The sequence below is a fragment of the Giraffa tippelskirchi genome, chromosome 11 (assembly GCF_054371585.1).
Source record: "Giraffa tippelskirchi isolate mGirTip1 chromosome 11, T2T-mGirTip1v1.2.pri, whole genome shotgun sequence".
Taxonomy (NCBI): Eukaryota; Metazoa; Chordata; class Mammalia; order Artiodactyla; family Giraffidae; genus Giraffa; species Giraffa tippelskirchi.
This window is the reverse complement of record NC_137285.1, coordinates 11,876,545-11,898,043: the sequence shown is the minus strand read 5'-3', so window position 1 is coordinate 11,898,043 and position 21,499 is coordinate 11,876,545. Positions and strand designations below refer to the sequence as shown.

The 21,499-nt window shown below is 52.3% G+C and overlaps 1 protein-coding gene across 7 annotated transcripts in view; it reads left to right on the top strand.

Annotated features, from left to right (window-relative positions):
* Positions 1 to 987: 987 nt before the first annotated feature.
* RBM19 (RNA binding motif protein 19) overlaps positions 988 to 21,499 on the top strand; it is a 120,652-nt gene continuing 100,140 nt past the window's right edge. For 2 of the 7 annotated variants that reach the window (XM_081544712.1, XM_081544719.1), the window contains exons 1-15: positions 988 to 1,121; positions 3,441 to 3,623; positions 3,983 to 4,108; positions 4,298 to 4,336; positions 4,586 to 4,778; positions 5,917 to 6,134; positions 7,790 to 7,870; positions 10,051 to 10,129; positions 11,457 to 11,528; positions 12,471 to 12,674; positions 13,956 to 14,086; positions 14,822 to 14,943; positions 15,378 to 15,474; positions 16,015 to 16,125; positions 20,468 to 20,686. In XM_081544712.1, coding sequence (XP_081400838.1) covers positions 1,086 to 1,121; positions 3,441 to 3,623; positions 3,983 to 4,108; positions 4,298 to 4,336; positions 4,586 to 4,778; positions 5,917 to 6,134; positions 7,790 to 7,870; positions 10,051 to 10,129; positions 11,457 to 11,528; positions 12,471 to 12,674; positions 13,956 to 14,086; positions 14,822 to 14,943; positions 15,378 to 15,474; positions 16,015 to 16,125; positions 20,468 to 20,686 — 1,911 coding nt within the window. In that variant the 5' untranslated portion in view covers positions 988 to 1,085. The remainder of the gene's footprint in view (positions 1,122 to 3,440; positions 3,624 to 3,982; positions 4,109 to 4,297; positions 4,337 to 4,585; positions 4,779 to 5,916; positions 6,135 to 7,789; positions 7,871 to 10,050; positions 10,130 to 11,456; positions 11,529 to 12,470; positions 12,675 to 13,955; positions 14,087 to 14,821; positions 14,944 to 15,377; positions 15,475 to 16,014; positions 16,126 to 20,467; positions 20,687 to 21,499) is intronic. The other 5 variants (XM_081544715.1, XM_081544714.1, XM_081544718.1 and 2 more) reach the window with 5 other exon arrangements.

Genomic DNA, 21,499 nt, shown 5'->3' with positions numbered 1-21,499 from the left:
AAGTAAAGTCGGCCAATGTTTCCACTGTTTCCCCATCTATTTGCCATGAAGTGATGGGACCAGGTGCCATGATCTTAGTTTTCTGAACGATGAGTTTTAAGCCAACTTTTTCACTCTCTTCTTTCACTTTCATTGTCAATGGAACATTCTAAGCAATGGCACCCCACTCCAGTACTCTTGTCTGGACAATCCCATGGACGGAGGAGCCTGGTAGGCTGCAATCCATGGGGTCGCAAAGAGTCGGACACGACTGAAGCGACTTAGCAGCAGCAGCAGCAACATTCACAGGTGATGCTCAGTAAATGATTCACGGTACCTGGCAGCCTGTCTGAGCCTCAGCCCATGTCTCAAAGACAGGCAAGATTTCCTAATCCTGCCCCCATTCACAGGGCCACTTAAAAACTCAGTAATAAAAAATAAAACAGAAAAGAAAGCGAAAATGATTTCTGTTTAAGCACAGCTCAAACACTGCTCCCGGAGAAGGCAATGGCACCCCACTCCAGTACTCTTGCCTGGAAAATCCCATGGATGGAGGAGCCTGGTAGGCTGCAGTCCACGGGGTCGCTAAGAGTCGGACACGACTGAGCGACTTCACTCTCACTTTTCACTCTCATGCATTGGAGAAGGAAATGGCAACCCACTCCAGTGTTCTTGCCTGGAGAATCCCAGGGACGGCGGAGCCTGGTGGGCTGCCGTCTATGGGGTCGCACAGAGTCGGACACGATTGAAGCGACTTAGCAGCAGCAGCAGCAGCAGCAGCAAACACTGCTCCAGCGAGTCAATTCCCTGCCAATGTTACGAACCAGCGCCCCCTGCCGGCCTAGCCATTACCTTGTCCTATCCAGGCGCCGCAGAAAAGCCTGCGCCTGAGCAGAATGCAAGCACTCAGGCCCGCCCCTTAAAAGGTGTGACTTCCTCGGGTAGCTCTTTGGCCACGCCTACTTCCGTAGAGGCGGGTTACGTCTGGAGCACGTGACTTTGTTCCGTCTTGCCAAAGATGGCGGCGCCCAGAGCGGTAGCGTGAAAGTTGGTAGTGGTGGTCGCTAGCTATTCGTGCTGAAATCAAAACAGTGGGACCGTTCGCCATGTCGCGACTGATCGTGAAGAACCTCCCGAATGGGGTGAGCACAGAGACTGGGTTTCAGAATCTGAAATTGGGACCTAGCCAGAAGTTGGAGGTTGGGAGGGAGGTGCTCGGGGAGGGTTAGAAGCTTTCTCTCTCGGGCAGAGTTCCGGGAGGATTCCGCAGGATTGTCGGCAGATTCATATGACAGTTGGGAGAGACAGGTAGCACCTCTTAAAGGTTTTACATCTGGTCCCTTGGTACCCGAAACCTCTTTCCCGGGGAGATGCTAGTCCCCACGTCATATCGAATGCCTTGCTCCCATAACCCTCTTGTTCGATCACTTTTTTTGTTGACTTGTGACTGAATTAGACACTCCACCTATATTCCTCTTCCATTTGGGATACCGTCTGGGAGGAAAATGGGGTGTAATAGGCTGGGTACCTACGTTCCAGTTCCCGGTTCTCGCCTTGAGGGCAGTGGGAATGAATAGTTTAAGGAAACGGAGTGAGTGTGAAAGGCTTTAAACCGTTTATCGGGTAAGTGGGGAGGGGTGATCCAGTCATACTTGTCTCTGCCGAGAGCCCACGGAATCCGGCATGGTGGTAGGCATTCAATAAAAGCATCCTGAATAAATGAGTGAAAAAATAGTTGAATGTGTAGTGTCAGATGTCTAGATGCCTTCCGCCCCGGAGAATTATTTGTACTTATTTCACCGTGGCTTTCCTTGTATGGAGAGGCCCCTGCACCACTGGTGTGGCCAGTAAGCTCATTCCCCAAATACAAAATGTGCCTTGTGGATGGCAAGAGAGATCTGTATTTCTTAGAATAAGAACATAAAGTCATTTCTGTTTCATTTTTGTGGTTTTTTACTTTACCTTTTTTTTCTCCATGGCAGGTTGGGGAGCACTTATCGTATGATTATTAAAATTCAGTATAAAATGAAAAGCAAAGTCTTTTTTTTTTAAGGGTCTTTTTAAATTTTTTATATTTATTTGGCTGTGGGATATTTAGTTGTGGCATTTGAACTGTTAGTTGTGGCATATGGGATTCAGTTCTCTGACCAGGACCCCTTGCATTGGGAATGCAGAGTCTTATCTACTGGCCCACCAAGCAGAGACTTTTGTTCTGTCCTATTCTCCATCTTCAGGAGTAACTATCTTTATGACTTGGCATCTCTTGACAAGTTCCTTATCTCAAAGTCCTTAATGTCATCACACAGTAAGCCTGAAAATTGTCAGCTACTACTACAACTGTTTGTAACTAATTCTTTCATTCATCAGACAAGACATGCAATAGGAAGAGACACGCCATACTGAGAAGCAAAATGAGGTGGTAGTTGAGAGGGGAAGAAAGGGTCGCCATGCCAAAATCCTCATTCATCAGAGTGAGGCATCAAGAGATGCTGTCTAAAGCTGAAGGATGGATCAATAATAGATTTTTTTTTTTAAGATTTTTATTTATTTATTTTTGACTGTGCTGGGTCTCCTTTGCTGAGTGGGGGTTTTCTCTAGTTGCAGGGTGAGGGCTTCTCACTACAGTGGCATCTCTTGTTGCAGAGCACAAGTTCTAGAACAAGGGTTCTAGAGTAGTTGTGGCGCATGGGCTTAGTTGTTCCACGGCATGTGGGATCTTCCCAGACCAGGGATTGAACCCGTGTCCCCTGCATTTCAAGGCAGATTCGTAACCACTGGACCACCAGGGACACCCCCAATAATTGTTATTTTTAAGGTAACCTATTTAGGGTAAATGATGAAAGAATTAAAAACAATAAATAACAGAGACTGGAAGAGAGGAATAGATGATGTAGGTTTCTTATCTTTCATAGTGGGAGTCAGCAGATAGTCTTTGGGGATGTAAATAGGCCAAGAAACAAAGTTGAGAGCTCACTGTTGGGACATAGAGCGGTGCTTATGAGGAGTCCTGAAAACAAGCTGTAAAGATGCTTACTCCTGTCTACCACAATCAGCAAACACTGTGTAGTTTACCATATTCCTTATTTCACACATCTACTGTGACAGGCATTTGTTAGATGTTTACTTTGTAGCAGCTACGATGCTGGGCTCCTTGCACAATAGATCTCATTAACCTCCTAGCAGCCCCCAGGCCCAAAGGATTTCAGGGCAGCTATTCTGAGTCTTGACTTCCTCATTGATGAAGGAACTTGGTTAAGGCCACGCTTGGTTAAGGCTTCCCTGGTGGTCCAGGGAAGTGTTGGAGCTAGGGTTAGAACCAGGTCCCAACTACAAAGCATGCTCTGCCACTGCCGCGCCTAAGGGGATGAATCCCAGGGTCTCAGGTTCCCAGCCCATTTTGTCCCTTTGGCTCTGAGGCCTCCTGGTTCCTCCCTGACCATTCCTGTCCTGTTCTGTCCTAGATGAAGGAGGAGCGTTTCCGGCAGCTCTTCACTGCCTTCGGCACACTGACAGACTGCAGCCTCAAGTTCACCAAAGATGGCAAGTTCCGGAAGTTCGGCTTCATCGGCTTTAAGTCCGAGGAAGAGGCCCAGACGGCGCTGAACCATTTCAACAAGAGTTTTATCGACACATCCCGGATCACGGTGAGTGGACCTGGACCTCACCCCCACCTACCTGTCGCCAGGGATGCCCTGGCTCTTTCTCTCCACGTGCGAGACCAGTGCCTGGCCCCTTCCAGACCGTGATGCCTTTGGTCTTCCTCACAGTGCTCAGATCCTTGTGCTTGTTAATCCCCTGCAGCATTTGCAGAAGCAGTTTTCCCCAGAGTCTTTGATTCCCTCTGTTGGGGGAGAGGAGCCAAGAATTTGTGTGTCTCACAAGCTCATAGGTGATGGTGTTGCCACCGGTCCCAAAATGAGAAGCCCTGGTCTGCATTATTCATCCCCTGCCCCTGGTCAGTGCCCACCTGTGTGGGTGTCATCACCCTCTCTGTCCCTCGCAGGTGGAGTTCTGCAAGTCCTTTGGGGACCCGACAAAGCCCCGAGCCTGGAGCAAGCATGCTCAGAAACCGAGCCAGTCCAAGCCACCCCCAAAAGACAAAGACGCCGTCTCCATGGAAGCTAAGAAGGTGCGTGGACGGTCACTCCTGGCCACATCCCGGGTGTTAGCAGAGCGGTCACTCCGGGAAGGCAGGGTAGTGGGAGGTAGAGGGACCTGGGAATCCCTCTTGGATGGTTCCCGAAAGCAGCCCTCCCAGGGCAGTGGGGTTCCATCTCCTTTCATCTGTGACCCTCAGGCCTGTGCCTTCTATTTACAGGACGACAAGAAGAAGAAGGTCGCAGGTGAACTGGAGAAGGTGGGTCTGTCTTGGTGACCAAGCAGAGGGTGGGCAGCGGAGACGGGCCCTTGCCTCCCGTCTCCCCTTGCCGTATCTCTGTGGCTCCTTCGTCTTTCTGTCCAGTGCCACCCTCCCCAGGACCAACCCAGCTGGCCCCCGGGGCCCTCTAGAGACTGGGAGAACGTGGCCTCAGAGAATGTGCCTACCCTCCAAAGCGTTAGCAAGGGCGAGCCCTCCCTGACCTTCTCTGCCTGTTCTCACCCGCAGCTGAAAGAAGATAATGAGTTCCAGGAATTCCTGTCGGTTCACCAGAAGCGGACGCAGGTGGCCACCTGGGCGAACGATGCCCTGGACGCTGAGTCCTCGAAAGGGAAGAGCAAGCCAGTCAACGACTACCTGAACTTCGACTCTGACTCAGGGCAGGAGAGCGAGGTGGAGGAAGATGGGGAGAGCTCAGAAGGTGAGGGTGTGCCCCCCCCACTAGAGTGTGCGCCCTGCACCTGCCCGCACCTGTGCACGAGTGACCTGGGACCCCTCCGGGCTGGACCCGGGAGATAGCAAATCGGACGCTGCCCCATAGAGGGTTGATTATCCTGACCACAAGTACGTCAGACTTGATCGATCCTGGTCCCTTATTCAGTGAGTGGATTACTCACTCAGGAATTGATTGAGCACCTGCTGTATGCCACGCAGTGGATGTAGCAGTGAGCAAAAGACAAGAGAGTCTGTGTCCGTGGAGCTGTCGTCCTGGTGGGGAGAGAAACAGTAAAGGAATCAGACTGATCCCTTTATTCAGTGTTCAGTACATGACATGGACATGAGTGCCGCAGAGAGAAAGCAGGAAGCGGGGGGTGGGAGAGGCCCCGGAGAAGGGTGGTCCTTGGACAGAGGTGGTGAGGGATGAGCCTCTGTCCTCAGAAAGGGCTCACGGTGTAGCCATGAGGGGCTCAGCGTGGTGAGCGCGGTGATCCAGGGGCGGGAATCAACTGTGGTTGAAAGGCAAGGGAGTGAATTTAAGGTGAGTTTTATGACTGGTAAAGTCTCTGTGCAAAGCTGGGATCCGAAGGACTCACTGGGAGTTGGTGGGACTCAGAGCGGGTGGGGGGTGAGGAGCGGTTCCAGGCAGAGGGAAAGGCATGGCAGAGGGGTGGGAAGAGCAGGAGCCAGGGGGTGTCCACGTGCTCAGGGCGGCTGCAGCAGAGGGGGCCGGCGGAGAAGCCAGTGAGCTCACCAGACCCCACGAGGAGTTTGGATTTCCCCTGAAAGAGCAGCTGGGGTAAAACCTGAGCTCCTCGTGGAGCCACCGGCGGGTCTGCCTCAAGGAGTAAAAATCCTCTCTAGTGTCTCAAAAAGTCATGCAGCCTCACACTTGGCCGGTGAGAGAGCCCTCAAGTTCTCCACGTGGAGCATGGAAACTGTCAGAACGCCGTCATTTCAGTTATTTATCCAGGGGCTTGCTGGGCACCGGGGTGGCTTGTGGGGACCCCTGGTCACCGTGAGCTTGGCACCTAATGTGTCCCACCACCACGCTGTCTGCCACCCCAGCCCTCTGCTTTGCTCACAACCGTCACCAACTCCCAGCCTTTCCATCTTTCCAGAGGAGGAGGATGGCCTCGAACCCAAGGAACCCAAGGCAGCCGTGCAGAAGGAGCTGTCCGACATGGATTACCTGATGTCCAAGGTGGTGGCGGCTGAGTCACCATCCTCAGAAGAGAGCGAAGATGAAGCTGTGAACTGTGAAGAGGGGAGTGAGGCAGAGGAAGAGGGTTCCTTTGCTGCCCCCGCCCAGCAGGACAGGGAGGTGGCCCCAGCCAAGGTGTGTGTGGATCGAGGTGAACCGAGGAGCCTGGGAAGGGAGGAGGTCCACCTGGGCCTCGCCTACCTTCTCTGAAGCCCCTTTGTGGGGGGTGTTACATCAAGGAAAAACAGTTCCGCAGCCCGGGGACCTACCTACCTTAAGCTCTTGCTTGCTGTGTGACCCCAAGCAAGCACACTCCCTCTCTGAATTTGGTTCCTGTTGTTAACAGAGAGGCTGCCTGCCCCTCCAGAGTTGGGGGGGGATGTAAACAAGCTGAAAAAGGATCCCAAATATTCTATACTTAGTATTCAGTAGGAAGGTAGGCAGGTGTGAGCCCACAATTAGCAAGAGTAGATGAAATTAGTTGAGCATTGACCTCATGTGAGGTTCAGTACCTGGCATGTCGTTTTGTCACTGAATCTCATGGCAGTCGTGGGGGAATGGGGATTCTTGTCCCGTTTTATGGGTGAGGAAACAGGCCCAGAGAAAGGAAGTGACTTGCCCACAGTCACGGCTGGGTAGTAGTGGGAGTTAGGACCCAGATCCAGATCTGCCAGGCTCTGGAGTCTAGATTAAAACATGGGTGCTGCCTCCAGGACAGCCACTCCATCTTCCACATGGGGATTCTCTTTGCTTAGGACAGTGTCCCCCATCCTTTGGGTTTTCATTCCCTCTTCTTCCTTCTCTTTCTCCTTTCTCTTCTCCCTCCTTTCTTTCTCTGCCTCTCATAATTGCTACCTCCTGTCCTCTTTTCCTAAAAATACATATTCAAAAGAGATAGTTGAATGTGGCTAAGTCGGGAACTGTGCATTCAACTCCCAGCTCTGACCTGGAGCAGCCATGGGTCCCGAGGTGAAGTGCTTCTCCTCCGGCCTCTGACCTTCATCTGAGATGAGGCTCAGCGAGCCCTGGTCCCTGTGTCTGATTCCCAGGGCTCACTGAGCCTCATCTTAGATGAAGGTCACCTCCCATGCCTGAGTGTGTCCTGGAACTCAGAAGTTGCAGGCTTCAGGGAGGTATCCCATAACTCACGCAGGGCAGCACCCCATAAAAGCACATGACTCTTTCTGCAGTAATGTTAGAGCTGATCACTCATCTACTTAGGATAATTGTAAACTAAATTGTGCCAGAACAGCTCAGAGCAGGTTTCACCAGCAAATGAGTCCAAATCAGGACAAGTTTTATTACCAAAGGAATTAACCCCCAAATTAGGGTTTTTTCAGAGCTGTTTCCATTCTAAATTACAGAAGACATCCCGAACCTGTAAGCCCTGTAAGATTTTTTTTTACAGATTCAGGAGGATGGCTGTGTCTGCACAGTGCTTTGTATGATGTCTGGCATAGAGTAAGCCCTGAATCCGTGGTGGCAAATGTCACCTGAGGGCTCCTTCCAAGTCTCTTGCCCCTCCGTGTGGCCTGGGACCCCTGTGAGCAGACCCCCTGTGAGCCAGGCTGTGGTTCCAGCCCTCATCTTCAGGTCACACGAAGGCTTGGCATCTCCTCCCCCAGGCCTTGGCCAGATTCCGCATCCCTGGCAGGCACGATGCTTTTGGCATCGCCCATTTGCCTGGTGGCAGGGGTCTCAGCACGCTCACTGGGACACCCAGGTCGGCTCCTCCTGCAGCCGCACCTGGGAGCTCAGTGCAGTCATTTCTGCTCTCTGCCATCACTCAGACCGAGAAACCAGCCAGCCAGAAGGAACCCCCCACCCCCCACACTGTGAAACTGCGAGGAGCCCCGTTCAGTGTCACAGAGGTGCGTGCCGGGAGCTGGGTGAGGCAGGGAGTCCCTGGGGAGGGGGTGCTGGAGGGTGCCTGGTGCTGAGGGTGCCCGGGGCCTCTGCTGCACAAGAGCTTCGGGGTTGGTTGAGGACTTGAGCTGGAGGGAACTGGGGGCCAAAGAGGCTGAGACGTAGGATCTCGGGCATTGTCAAGGTCAGGAAACAGAGACGGCTATACCAAAACAGAGAAAGACTGAGCTCGCTCGTTGATCATCTATACTAGGGATGGGCGAACTTATTTCTGCTAAAAATTTTTTAAAAGGGGCCAGCTAGTAAATGTCTAAGGCTTTGTAATCAGTCTGGTCTTTGTCACCACTACTCAACCCTGTTGTTGTAGCAGAGGCAGCCCTAGATGACAGGTAATCCAGTAGGCATTGCTGCGTGCCAATAAAACTTTACTTACAAAAACAGGCAGCGGGCCGCATTTGGCCTGCATCCTGTAGTTTGCTGGCTCTGAATCTATACAAGAGAGAACACTTTGTAAGTTTCCCTCCTTATGAAAGTAGTATAAGTTCAGTGTAGGAAATTTTGTTGGTGTAGCTAAACAAAAAAGCAAAAATGACCTATTGCTGGGATGACTATAGAGATTGCCAACCCAATTGCCTTGAGAGAGGGGAGTGGTAACTAGAGAGGATACTAGGGTGCAGCACTAATGACCTACAGGTCTGATTACTATGGGTGGAAAGACTGACCTTCCCAGGCAAATTGGAGCAGGCTCCTCCAACCCCCACCCACATCTATATCCCATTCACTGACAGCCACTAATAAATTCGGGGTGTATCTTCTTAGAGATTTTTTTTTCTTTGTATACAGACGCTGACCCATGTCTTTTCTTTTTAAAATGCAGTCCTACAGCAGGAACTGTTTTGAAACTGCCCCCCCCCATCATATCATGTCACAAATATTTCTGAATATTGAATATTCTGCTGCAACACCATTTTTCACATTGCATGCTATTCTTTACTTGGCTGCGTCATGTCTTAGTTGCAGCTCGAAGGCTCAGTAGTTGTGGCATGTGGGCTTACCTGCTCTGGGGCAAGTGGGATCTTAGTTCCCTGACCAGGGATCGAACCTAAGTCCCCTGCATTGCAAGGCCAATTCTTAACCACTGGACCACCAGCGAAGTCCCCTGTGTGCTATTCTTTACTCTAGATGCACTGTGTTATATTCACTGCTGTTGCTGTTGCTGCTGCTGCTAAGTCGCTTCAGTCGTGTCTGACTCTTTGCAACCCCACGGCCTGTAGCCCGCCAGGCTCCTCTGTCCATGGGGATTCTCCAGACAAGAATACTGGAGTGTGTTGCCATGCCCTCCAGAGGATCTTCCAGACCCAGGGATCAAACCCCACATCTGTTATGTCTCTTGCACCCAACCCCCTAAACTGAGACATGGGGATTGTTTGCAGTCTTCTGCTGTTTTGAATAATGATGTAGTCAGCACATTTCTTGAGATCAGAGGTCAGCAGGCTTTTTCTTGTTGACATCAGTTGGTGCACATTTTAGGTTTTGTGGGCGTATTATCTCTGTTGTGCTTTTTTTTTTTCTTCTTATAATGCTTTGAAAATGTAAAAACCATTCTTAGCTTGTAGGCCGTGGGCAGTATTTGGCCTGTGGGCTATCATTTGCCAGCCCTGGCTTGTATAAATATTGTATACAGGCACCTGCGCGTACATTAGTAAGGCTTGGATACAGAAGGTCAGTCGCTCTCTGGAAGCTTTGCCAGTTTATGCTCCCTTCAGCAGTGTGAGAGTGCCTGTGAGCCCTGAGCATCCCTCTTTATCAGTGTGACAGGTCAAAATGACATTTCATCCTTCTAAGTAATTGGCAGGACTCAGTAGTCATAAGAAAAAGATGGATTAATTGGCTAGATAATATTTAAAACTTCTCTAAGGCAACTTTGTATCATAAAGTCAAAAGGCAAACAGCAGGCATTTATAACACGAACAACAGACAGAGCTCGTTTCTATAACTTACAAACAGGTAAGTAGAAATCGGGAGCTATGGATGACCCAACAGAAAAGTAGACAGAAGCGAGGATATCTTCTAAGAGAAAGAGTTCAAATGGCCCAGAAAGATGCTTGAGTTCACTGGTAATTAAAGAAATACAGACCAAGTCTGTATTGAAATGAGGAACAAAATCTTTTCCTTCTTCTCACAGAAAAATGTCATGGAATTCCTGGCACCTCTGAAACCCGTGGCCATTCGAATAGTGAGAAATACTCATGGGAACAAAACAGGTGAGGCCAGGGCTGTTTCCGGGGGGGGGCTGGAGAGGCAGGTGCCTAGACCGGAAGGTTGGGACAGTTGAACTATGGAGATGCTTTGGGGACAGTGATTGTTTATTCTCTCTGTGGTCCCCGCCTCAGTGAATGTGACAGTGCTCAGGACAGGGTCTGCCTTCTGTCCCCTGCCATGGGCATCCTGGTATGAGGTTTTCAACTGTGGAAGTAGGGCCTGGCCTCCAGGCCTGAGGGCTCAGTAGTGACTGTGGCCTTCAGCCCAGGGGCTGGGGACCCCCAAGAACTGAAAGCAAGAAGAGGCCACAACCGGATTCAGGATGGTCCATCCTCTGGGGCAGGGCCCGAGGAGGCAGGTGGGCTGGGATATGGGGGCTTTTGCAGTCCCCAAGGGGAGGGTCTTATGATACAGACCAGAAACCTGGCCTTTGGCGCAAATTACAGCCCTGCCACCTGCTAGCCATGTGTCCGTGAGCACATCACTTAACTCAGGTTCCCCAACCCTGGACCACGGATCGGTACCTGTCCATGGACTGTTAGGAACCGGGCTGCACAGCAGGAGGTGAGCGGGCGAGCAAGGGACGCTTCATCTGTATTTACAGCCACTCCCATCGCTCATATTACCGCATTATCACAATATAATAATATTAGAAATAAAGTGCACAATAGATGCAATGCACTTCAATCACCCTGAAACCATCCCTACGCCCAGTCTGTGGAAAAACTGTCTTCCACAAAACCAGCCCCTGGTGCCAGAAAGGTTGGAGACCTCTGTCTTAGCACGCCTCTAGAAAAGTGGGGAGGGGAGGCCCCTCTGCGGCTGTCGGGGTTGAGGCCCAGTGAGGTCGAGGCCTCTCTTTCTCGGAAAGACTCCTTGGAAAGGCACCTGGTTCTTGGCAGGCACCTCCTTGTTTGTGCCAGTCAGAGCCACAGGCAGTCACTGTGGAGGTGGCCCCTCTGGTGCCAAGCTGGGCACAGCCCTGCCACCACAGACACTTGTCCGGAGAAGGCCAAGGAGCAGACACTGGTCAGTGCGGGGTGAGGCTGGGAGGGAGGCCAAGATTGCCCATGTTTGTGACTCCTACGGTCCAGCATTTTCATTCTAGAAAGCCAGCCACAGGGTCAGAATGCTTCCTGCAGAGGGAAGTTTGCCCTGGGGAGACGGGAGTGGAAGGAAGAATCTGTGAGATTTGGCAAAAACTGTAGGTTTCCCGCCACCACTTCCTGCTGCTTTCCCCAAACACCTAGCACAGTACGAGTGTTCCTCCGTGGCTCCCACGAGTCTCTGCAGCCTCTGGACCTTACCTTTGTCGTGGTCCTTTTGCAGGGTACGTCTTTGTGGATTTCAGCAGTGAAGAGGAAGTGAGGAAGGCCCTGAAATGCAACAGGGAGTACATGGGTAAGGATGCCCGCACGGTGGCAGGGGTTCTTTCATTCAGTTACTCCATAAGGTCATGTTGGGGGGTCTGCTATGTGCTGCTGGGCACTGCCCGGGGCACTGAGGATAAGGCCCCTGCCCTCCTGGGACAGAGATCAGGCTGAGTTGCCTGTAGAGGAAACTTACCTCGAGACAGGAGAGAGAGACAGTAACCAGAGAAGCCGTGCTGGGGACAGATGCAGGCGAGGGTCGGGATTGGAGGATTTAAACAGAATCTTATGTGCTTGGACCACACTGAGCCAGTGACATTGGAGCAAAAGCTGGAGGAATCGAGGGAGCCAGCTCTGGCTTTGTGGGGCGGGGCCATTCCGGAACAGAGAACAGCAAGTGTGAGGTCCAGACTTGGGAGGCCTCTGGACTCTATATAAAGGACGTGATCTCTGACCCATCCCTGTTATGGACAGGTGACTCAGATCCAGCCATCAACCCCTTGTGAGGACGTGAGTTCTCTTAGAGAAGGGAGTAACCTAAGGAGTCTTGCTCGCAAGCCAGGTGGCAGGATTTATTGATCACCTACTATGTGTGTGTAGAGGGAAGTGGTGGTTGCAGTCTAATCAGGCGCTCAGAGTGATGTAGGGACACGGCTGAGCCGCAGCACCAGGGTGGGGCTGTCACCTGAGATGATTCCCAGGGCAGCGCCCGGGACTGGCCCCTGGAATGGGGAAGATGCGGCCCCGTGACCCAGGCCAGCTCCCCCAGGGGTGAAGCCGAGCTTGCAGGCCGAGTGACATTCAGGCCCGACTTCAGCTGGGGCCACCGCCCTGGTGAGCAGAGCCTGGCATGTGGTGCCATCCCCGGCCGCCTTCGCCGTGGCTTCTGGAAGGCAGCAGCAGTGATGAGTCTGGAAGCTGGCAGGTTCTGGGCCTCCCCCCGGCCGGGCCCTGACGGCCTTTCCTCATCCAGGCGGACGCTACATTGAGGTGTTCAGGGAAAAGAATGTCCCTGCGGCCAAGGCGCCCCTGAAGAATGGCGCCAAACCCTGGCAAGGCCGGACGCTCGGGGAGCACGAGGAGGAGGAGGACCTAGCCGACTCCGGGAGGCTCTTTGTGCGAAACCTGCCCTACACCAGCTCTGAGGAGGACCTGGAGAAGCTTTTCTCCAAATACGGTAGGGGAATGGCCTCTGGCTCGCTGCACACGCCCACGGCAAGTGGTCTGAGTCCCTGTCTGCCTAGGCTTAACCTTGGGCTGATGACTTCCCTCACTGGTCTCAGTTTTCTCATCCATAAAATGGGCTTCACGATCTCTGAGCTGCTGTCAGTCAGACAGGACGTAGGTAGTGGAGCTCGAAGTCCTAGATAGCATCCCAGCCACGTTTCGTGGTCTGAACCCAGACTCCCTTAGCTCTCGCTCATTAAAACTCAGAATTGACAGGGTTGGATATGGTTTTCTGAGATATCCCTGTCTAAATAGTCTTGCTCTCAGACTGAGCATCCAGATAGGTTTGCCTCAAGGACTCTTTTCCTTGTCGTGGCTGCTAGCGTTATTTTGCCGGACACAGACTTGAAGGCCCGTAGTTCAGCTTGGCACACAGGGCTCTGCTTGTTTGTAGGGTCACAGTTGTTGAAGAGAAGGAAAGAAGTAGGGGTACAAAATGGTGGGTAGGAGCCAGGTCGAGATGCTTTTAAGATCCCCTGGAGGGGGATCTCCACTTCTGTTCAGAGATGAGCTGTGGGTTGAGAAGGATCGGAGCTTGGCTGAGGCCCTGTCTTAAGGAGAAGGGAACCCTGAGTAGGATTCAACCATCTGGCAGTTGAGTGTCACCTCGCAGCCTGTGTCCTGCTTGCCAGATCCTCCCACACAGGCCAGGGCCCCGGTTTACAAGGCAGGGCCGGCGCAGAAGAGAGGGTGATCAGTAGACTCTTGTGTATCCATCCGGAAAGAGAAAGCCTGGGAAGGAGGACGTGGTCACACCCTGGTGTTCACAGTGGAAAGGGTGTACTTTAACGTGAGCATGTAATACTGTCCCACCACACTTCTGAGACCCTGCGTGACCAGCAGACCCTGTTTAGTATGTGAAACATATTAGTGCATTTAACCCTCCCCACTGCCCTCTGAGCTGGGGACTCTTGATACCATTTCACAGATGAGAAGACTGAGGCCCGTAAAGGCTGGTGGCTGGCCTCTGGCCACACAGAGAGTGGGTGGTGGAGGCAGGGCCCGGCCCAGGCACCCTGCTCTCAGGGTAGATGCACGAAGGACACCCTGACCTGTCAGGTGGGGGTCTCACGGCAGCCCCTTGCCACTGTCTTTCTTGGGCCCAGCAGCCGCCTCAGCTCCACGTTCTCACTGGTTAAAACCCCTCCCCTGACTAGTGCCCAGAATTTTCTTGCCTGCTGCTCAGGCCTGGCTCCAGCCCACGGGACACTGACGCCCTTCCTGCCCTCAGGTCCCCTGTCGGAGCTGCATTACCCTATCGACAGCCTGACCAAGAAGCCCAAGGGCTTTGCCTTTGTCACCTTCATGTTCCCGGAGCACGCCGTGAAGGCCTACGCGGAGGTGGACGGGCAGGTGTTCCAGGTGACGGCCCGTGGGCTGGCGGGCAACTGGTGGGCCCAGGCAGTGGGAGGAGGCCGTGAGTGTGTGCGCATGCGCGTGTGGAGGCACGGACGCGCACCCCAGCTTCTAGGGACGTGCACCCGATGCCTGTGAAGCCACCTCCTGATCTGAGCTGCTGGGAGGGTCTCTCCCCCGGGGCAGAGTCTGCTCAGTTCTGGTCCCTGATTTATAGTTAGCGCCTAGAGGAGCGCCTGGCACATAGTAGGCCTTTAAAAAGTGTTTGTGGGTTAAATGATCATGCTCTCCAGCTTGGGAAATACCACTTGGAGGAGGAATAAGGAAGGAAAGAGTTTTGAACCGGGCATTGAAATGGCCACAGTGTGTAACTAAGAAGCTTCTCTTTCCAAGTAACGGGCTTGACACACACGCCTCCCTTCCCTGTCATTCGTTCATTTGTTCATGATTTGTCGATCCCCTGTGGCTGCCAGGCCGGCCCTGATCCTTGCCCACATGGAGCTCACACGCTCCCAGGGACAGGGTGGGGTAGAGGCCCCTACAGGTGTTACTTACAAACTACTCAGCTACTCTTTGAGGCGGTGCTAACCTCGTGGGTGTTCTGCCCGAGACCCCCATCTTAGGACAGAAGTCTCAGCGCTGGTCCAGCCCCCTCATGGAGAGGCCAGCGTCCCCCGGGCAGGATGTAGAAGCACTAGCCCCCTGCCTGTCCTCACCTCCAGCCTCTTGTTCCCCCTGCAGGGCAGGATGCTCCACGTGTTACCATCCACCGTCAAGAAGGAGGCCAGCGAGGACGCCGACGCCCCGGGATCATCGTCCTACAAGAAGAAGAAAGAGTCCAAGGACAAAGCCAACAGCTCCAGGTCCGTACCCGCCTCCGACCCGGGCTTCCCTGCCCTCGTCCCTCCTCTCCCTGCCCCCTGGGCTCCCAGCTCCTCGTGGTGGCTTTAGCCCCTCATCTGTAACCTTGTTGTGCCTCAGTTTCCCCATCTGCAAGATGCGGAGAGTCAGTGGCGCCTCACTTTCGTGGTGTTGGAAGGACTAAGTGAGTTAATGTAAGCAAAGCACTTGGTCCCTGGTGCGGAGTGAGCGCTTGACAGACCTGAGGGGGTGTTAATATCATCGTGGCTCTGTTGTCTGCGGGCCCTGGGCGTTTGGCCCACACCAGATAAGACGGAGCAGGAGAAGGCTTTGGGGACTTAGGGAGGCAGGGCCAGGAGCTCCTTTCTTACAGGCTTTGCATCTGAAAAGAGCTTCCCCCATTCACCGTCCATCTGACCTCTCTGTCCTGCCTCAGCTCTCACAACTGGAACACGCTGTTCATGGGCCCCAACGCCGTGGCCGACGCCATCGCCCAGAAGTACAGCGCCACCAAGAGTCAAGTGTTCGACCACGTGAGTTGGCGCCCCATCTGACATATCCCCTGCTCTGGGCAGGGGAGGGGGCGCTCTGAAGCAGCTTTTGGGGAGTGGTTCTGGGTGGGAAGGCAGCAGGGCCATAAAGGGAAACAGTCCAGCTCTTCTTGAACCTTCCAGCAGAGGAGGACATGAGCTCATTAACCAAGGTGCCGTGCATTGGCGTGATGACTTGAAGAAGGCTTCAGCCAAGTAGGGGGACGGAGTGAGAGCGAGTGGGCCTCTCAGGGGTGAGACATTCTAGCAGAAATCAAACAGAGGGTGGAGCTGAGCGGTATAGAAGCCCTGAGGTGGGAATGAGCTTGCCATGAGATCTTTACGTACAAGTGGAGGGGTGAACGTGGGATCCTTGATTCACCCCGACAGACGTGGGACCCAGAACCATAAAGTCAGAGCGGGCACTCGTGGGGAGCGTCCGCAGGGTCTCTCTCCATCCACGCCTCCTCCTTGCACTGTTGGGAGGTGGATCAGCTGACCCATCACCTGCCCGACAGCGCTTCTTCCCTTTCCCTCCCGCAGGAGACCAAGGGCAGCGTGGCCGTGCGCGTGGCCCTGGGGGAGACCCAGCTCGTCCAGGAAGTGCGGCGTTTCCTCCTCGACAACGGGGTCTGTCTGGACTCCTTCAGCCAGGTGGGTGCCCCCTGCCTCCCAGGGAGCTGGGGGTGGGGTCTCAACATCAGGGAACATGGGCAAGTGTTGGAGGGTCGGGTCTCTCAAAGACAATCATCGTTGACTTTGCAACTGTCAGTTAAAGTAAGAAAGATCATTGGCTCAGACTCCTGGCCTGTCCGAGCTGGATGATGTCTCTTGGGGGCTGGTAGGCAAGAGTTTCTGCACACAGGTTGGGTGTGTGTATGAAAGTTGCTCAGTCGTGTCCGACTCTTTGCAACCCCATGGACTGTATTCTCCAAGCCAAAATACTGGAGTGGGTAGCCTTTCCTTTCTCCAGGGGATTTTCCAATCCCAGGGATCAAACTCAGGTCTCCCGCATTGCAGGCAGATTCTTTACCAGCTGAGCCATAGGGGAAGCCCAAGAATACTGGAGTGGGTAGCCTATCCCTTTTCCAGCGGATCTTCCTGACCCAGGAATCGAACCAGGGTCTCCAGCATTGCAAGGCGGATTCTTTACCAACTGAGCTACCAGGGAGGCCCTTACACAGTTTGCGGGGGAGCCCTAAGCATTCTTCATCCTGTCTCTCCCCTGTACCTAGCACCTTCCTAAGAGCACCTGTGGTGTGTTTGGAGACTCAGACCTTTCTTGAGCCACGTAGGGGGAGGTTCCTCCACGTGCTTCTGCCCCACTAGGTAGAGGTTCTTAGGTGTCTGGACAGTGAAGTCTTCGAGGGCCTGCTGAAACACCTGACATTGCCACACACACCGCCGCCCCCCGCCCCCGCCTTCATTGTAGAGACAGGAACCTGAGGTCCAGGGGCAGAGAGGGGAGGACCAAGAGGTCAGACAGTGAGTCTGTTGTAGGGGCCTGGACTCAGTCTCAGGGCTTTACACCCCCAATCTGCAGTTTCCTCAACTTCACCAAACCTTAGAGTTTGACCTTAAAAGAATGGTTCAGATGGAAGGACAGGTGGCTAGTGGGAGGATAATTACATGCTTAGATGGTAAGTGGGCACATAGAAAGTGGGAATGATGGGTAGGGGCATTTCGTGGGTGAGTGGATGGATGAATTAAGAAAGTGTGCTAGTATCTAACGTTCACTGCTGCTGCTGCTGCTAAGTTGCTTCAGTCGTGTCCGACTCTGTGCGACCCCATAGACGGCAGCCCACCAGGCTCCGCCGTCCCTGGGATTCTCCAGGCAAGAACACTGGAGTGGGTTGCCATTTCCTTAGGGCTTCCCAAAGCACTCTTCTATATTTACGTGCTTTATTAATTCTTTCATCCTCATTACAACCCCAGAGAGGCAGCACCATTGTACTCCCATTGTACAGAAGGGCCCACAAGCACAGATTCAGTCGTCCTGGGTCACGGTGGAGCTGGATTTGAATGCAGGCCCAAGAGTCCTTGCCTCTTAACAGCGTACTCTGTGACCTGAGTTACACTTAAACACCCACTGGTGCCTGGCTTTTCCCCCGCTGCCAGTGGCTTCTATCCCCTTCTCCTGACTCAACCCTCACAGCAGCCACGGGAGACTTATAGCTAAAAGGTGGGTGTTGCCATTTGCCCAATTTGGAGATGCACAAACTGAGGCCTTTTAGAAGAAAACATAAGCAGAACAGTCTTTGACATAAATCGTAGGGGTATCTTTTGGGATCTACCTCCTAGAGCTATGAGAATAAAAATAAACAAATGAGATCTAATTACGCAAGAGCTTTTGCACAGAAGAGGAAACTATGATCAAAGCAAAAAGACAAGCCACAGAATGGGGGGAAATATTTGCAACTGATGTGATCAACAAGGGATTAATCTTCAGAATAAACAAATAGCTCGTGCAGTGCAATATCAAAAATCAAATATCAATATCAGCCCAGTCAGAAAGTGCAGAAAATCTCAGTTGACATTTCTTCAAATGAGACATACAAATGGCCAAAGGCACATGAAAAGATACTCAGCATTGCTAATTAATAGGTAAATGCAAATCAAAACTACAATGAGGTTATCACTTGACACTGGTCAGAATGGCCATCATCAAAAAAATCTCCAAACAATAAATGCCAGGGAGGCTGTGGAGAAAAGGGAGCCCTCCTACACCTTTGGTGGGAATGTAAATTGGCGCAGCCACTATGAAGAACTGTACGGCGGTTCTTTTAAAAACTGAAAACAGAGCTAGCATATGATCCAGCAGTCCCACTCCTGGGCATATACTGGTTACTGTTGTTCAGTCACTAAGTTGTGTCCAACTCTGTAACTCCATGGACTGTAGCACGCCAGCCTCCTCTGTCCTCCACTGTCGCCTGGAGTTTGCCCAGATTCATGTCCACTGAGTTGATGATGCTATCCAAGCATCTCATCCTCTACTGCCCCCTTCTCCTTTTGCTTTCCATAATTTGAAAAGATACATTCACGTTAATATTCAATGAAGAACTATTTGCAGTAACCAGGACATGGAAGCAACTGAAATGTCCATCAGCAGATAAATGGATAAAGATGTCCAAATCTAAAGTGGAATATTACTTAGCCATGAAAAATAATGAAGTAATGCCATTTAGAGCAGCATGAGGGGACCTAGAGATTATTATCACACTAAGTGAAATAATTCAGAGAAAGACAAATATCGTACGATATCACCTACATGTGGAATCTTAAAAAAATTATGTGAATTACTTACAAAACAGAAACAGATTCACAAACTTCAAAGAAAAGCTTACAGTTACCTGAGGGGAAATGGGGGAGGGATACACGAGATTTGGGGATTGATAAATACACACCACTATATATAAAATAGATAATCAACAAGGACCTTCTATAGGGCTTCCCTAGTGGTCCAGAGTGGTTAAGACTCTGCATGTCCACTGCAGCAGAAGTGGTTTTGATCCCTATTTGGGGAACTAAGATCCCAAGTGGTATGACCAAAAAAATGCCAAAAAGTACCTACTAGGGACTTCTCGGTGGTCCAGTGGTTAGGGCTCCATACTTGCACTGCCAGGTGCATGGGTTCGATACCTGGTCTGGAAACTAAGATCCCACAAGCCACATGGCCGGAAAATAAACACAACTTTTTTAAAAAAAGAAGGACCTTCTGAAGAGCACAGGAAACTCAACTCAGTGTTCTGTAATAACCTATATGGGAAAAGACTGAAAAAGAATGAATATACGTATAAATGAATGACTTCACTATAATCTGAAGACTAACACAATATTGTGAGTCAGCCGTGTTGTTGTTTAGCTGTAGTCGTGTCCGACTCTTAGTGACCCCCCAGGCTCCTCTGTCCATGGGATTCTCCAGGCAAGAATCCTGGAGTGGGTTGCCATTTCCTTTTCCAGGGGATCTTCCAGACCCAGGGATCGAACCCGCAACTCCTACATTGGCAGATTCTTTACCGAGTATACTCCAGTATAAAACAAAGGAAAAGAAAATAGGCCTAGAGGAAAAACACTTGATCGAAGGTTTCAAATTAGACCAGTGGCTGAGTTGAGACTTGCACCCAGATAGACCCCATGCCTGGAATTCTTCCCGTTAATTTTTTCATCTCTTATACTCCATCCGCCATTCATTTTTAAGAAAATAATTGCTAATGTTAGCTGGCTCATACTGAATCAGTTTGCTTATGTCAACTTGAGAGACTCCTTTCCCGGAATGATCCATGAAATGGGTGCCGTGTCCCCGTGAAAGGTGATCGGCTGAGCCATAGCCGAGTGCGTGTCTCAAGGCCGGACACCTGGTGTCTTGCTTTGGGTTCTTCCAAAAGCCAGTTCAGAGACAGATTCAAGCGCAGGTAGTTCATTGGACAGAACACACAGACGAGAAGGGGCGAAGGGGAGATGAGACCAGTACAGGCCGTGCTGGTGGGGCGATAGGCTGAGGCTTTCCCGGGGGGACACCCACCCAACTCACATCGGAGTTGTCCCACCCCAAGGACTGGGGACACACCAACTCCAGAGGACCGTGGGCTGCTCCCACCTGGTGTTAACTCCTCACACGTGTGCCAACAGGCGGTCTGCAGTTCCTGGAAGAGGCCCTGAGTGCAGGGATGCAGGGCCCAGCCCTGGCTGGAGTGTTCCAGAAGGTCCAGCGATGGCTGTCTTTGGGCAGTGTCAGAATCTGCCTCACCTCAGAAGTGGAGGGGCTGGAATTTGACCTGGGGGAGGGGAGGAGGTACAACCCCGGAGCCCTCACCCTCATCCCCGCCCCTCATCCCCCTCCAGAGAAGGTGGGGTCTCCTGGGCCAGCTTCCTAAGGACCTGGTACCCAAGGCCTCACGTGGGTGCCTGGTCCGGGTTCATCCATCCATCACTTGCTGCCACTGAGGGGCCAGTGACTCTCTTCCGTCGTCCCACCTGAGCTGCTCCCTCCCTGCAGGCTGCCGCTGAGCGAAGCAAGACCGCTGAGCGAAGCAAGACCGTGATCCTGGTGAAGAACCTCCCCGCAGGCACCCTGGCGGCCGAGCTGCAGGAGACCTTCAGCCAATTCGGCAGCCTGGGCCGTGTGCTCCTGCCAGAGGGCGGCATCACAGCCATCGTGGAGTTCCTGGAGCCGCTGGAGGCCCGCAAGGCCTTCCGACACCTGGCCTACTCCAAGGTAGGGCCCTGCCTCTCCCGAGCCCCGCTTCCAGGAGAGGACAGAGGGAGCTGACAGATGGGCCGTCTTGGCATAGACCTTAGACCCGGCACGTGCTGGAAACCACTCATCTCTGTTGAGACTGCAACTGTCACCCTGTCCCTGGGAACACCTTTGGATGGGAAATGTGAAAGGCAGCCTCCAGACATCCCCCAGGAAGCCTGCCTTGGTTCCCTGCCGACCCTGGGTCCCTCAGCTTTCTAGTGCCCCATGAACTTGAACCATCATCCATGGTGCTTTGGATGGCTTGTACCTATGATTAGTTGAAAGTCAAAAGGTAGGCTTCCTCCTGTTTCTTGGTGTATGCTAAGTCACTGCAAGTTGTGTCCAACTCTTTGTGACCCCATGGACTGCAGCCCACCAGGCTCCTGTGTCCATAGGATTCTCCAGGCAGGAGTATTGGAGTGGGTTGCCATGCCCTCCTCCAGGAGATCTTCCTGACCCAGTGATCAAACCCATTGTCTCATGTCTGCTGCATTGGCGAGCACGTTCTTTACCACTATTGCCACCTGGGAAGCCCTTTGGTGTTAGCAGAAAAAATATATAAGTGTATTCCTCTCTGTGGTTGCCATAATAACACCAATTTAGTGGCTTAAAGGAACAGAAATGTTTTCTCTCAGAGTTCTGAGGGTCGAACTCTGAAATCAAGGTGTTCAGGGGCAAGGCTCTTGGAGGTGGGGGCAGGGATCTTTCCTGGCGAGTCCCGGTGTCTGGTTCCAGTCATCCCTTGGCTTGTGGCCGCATCACTCCAGTCTGCCTCTGTCCACACAGCTT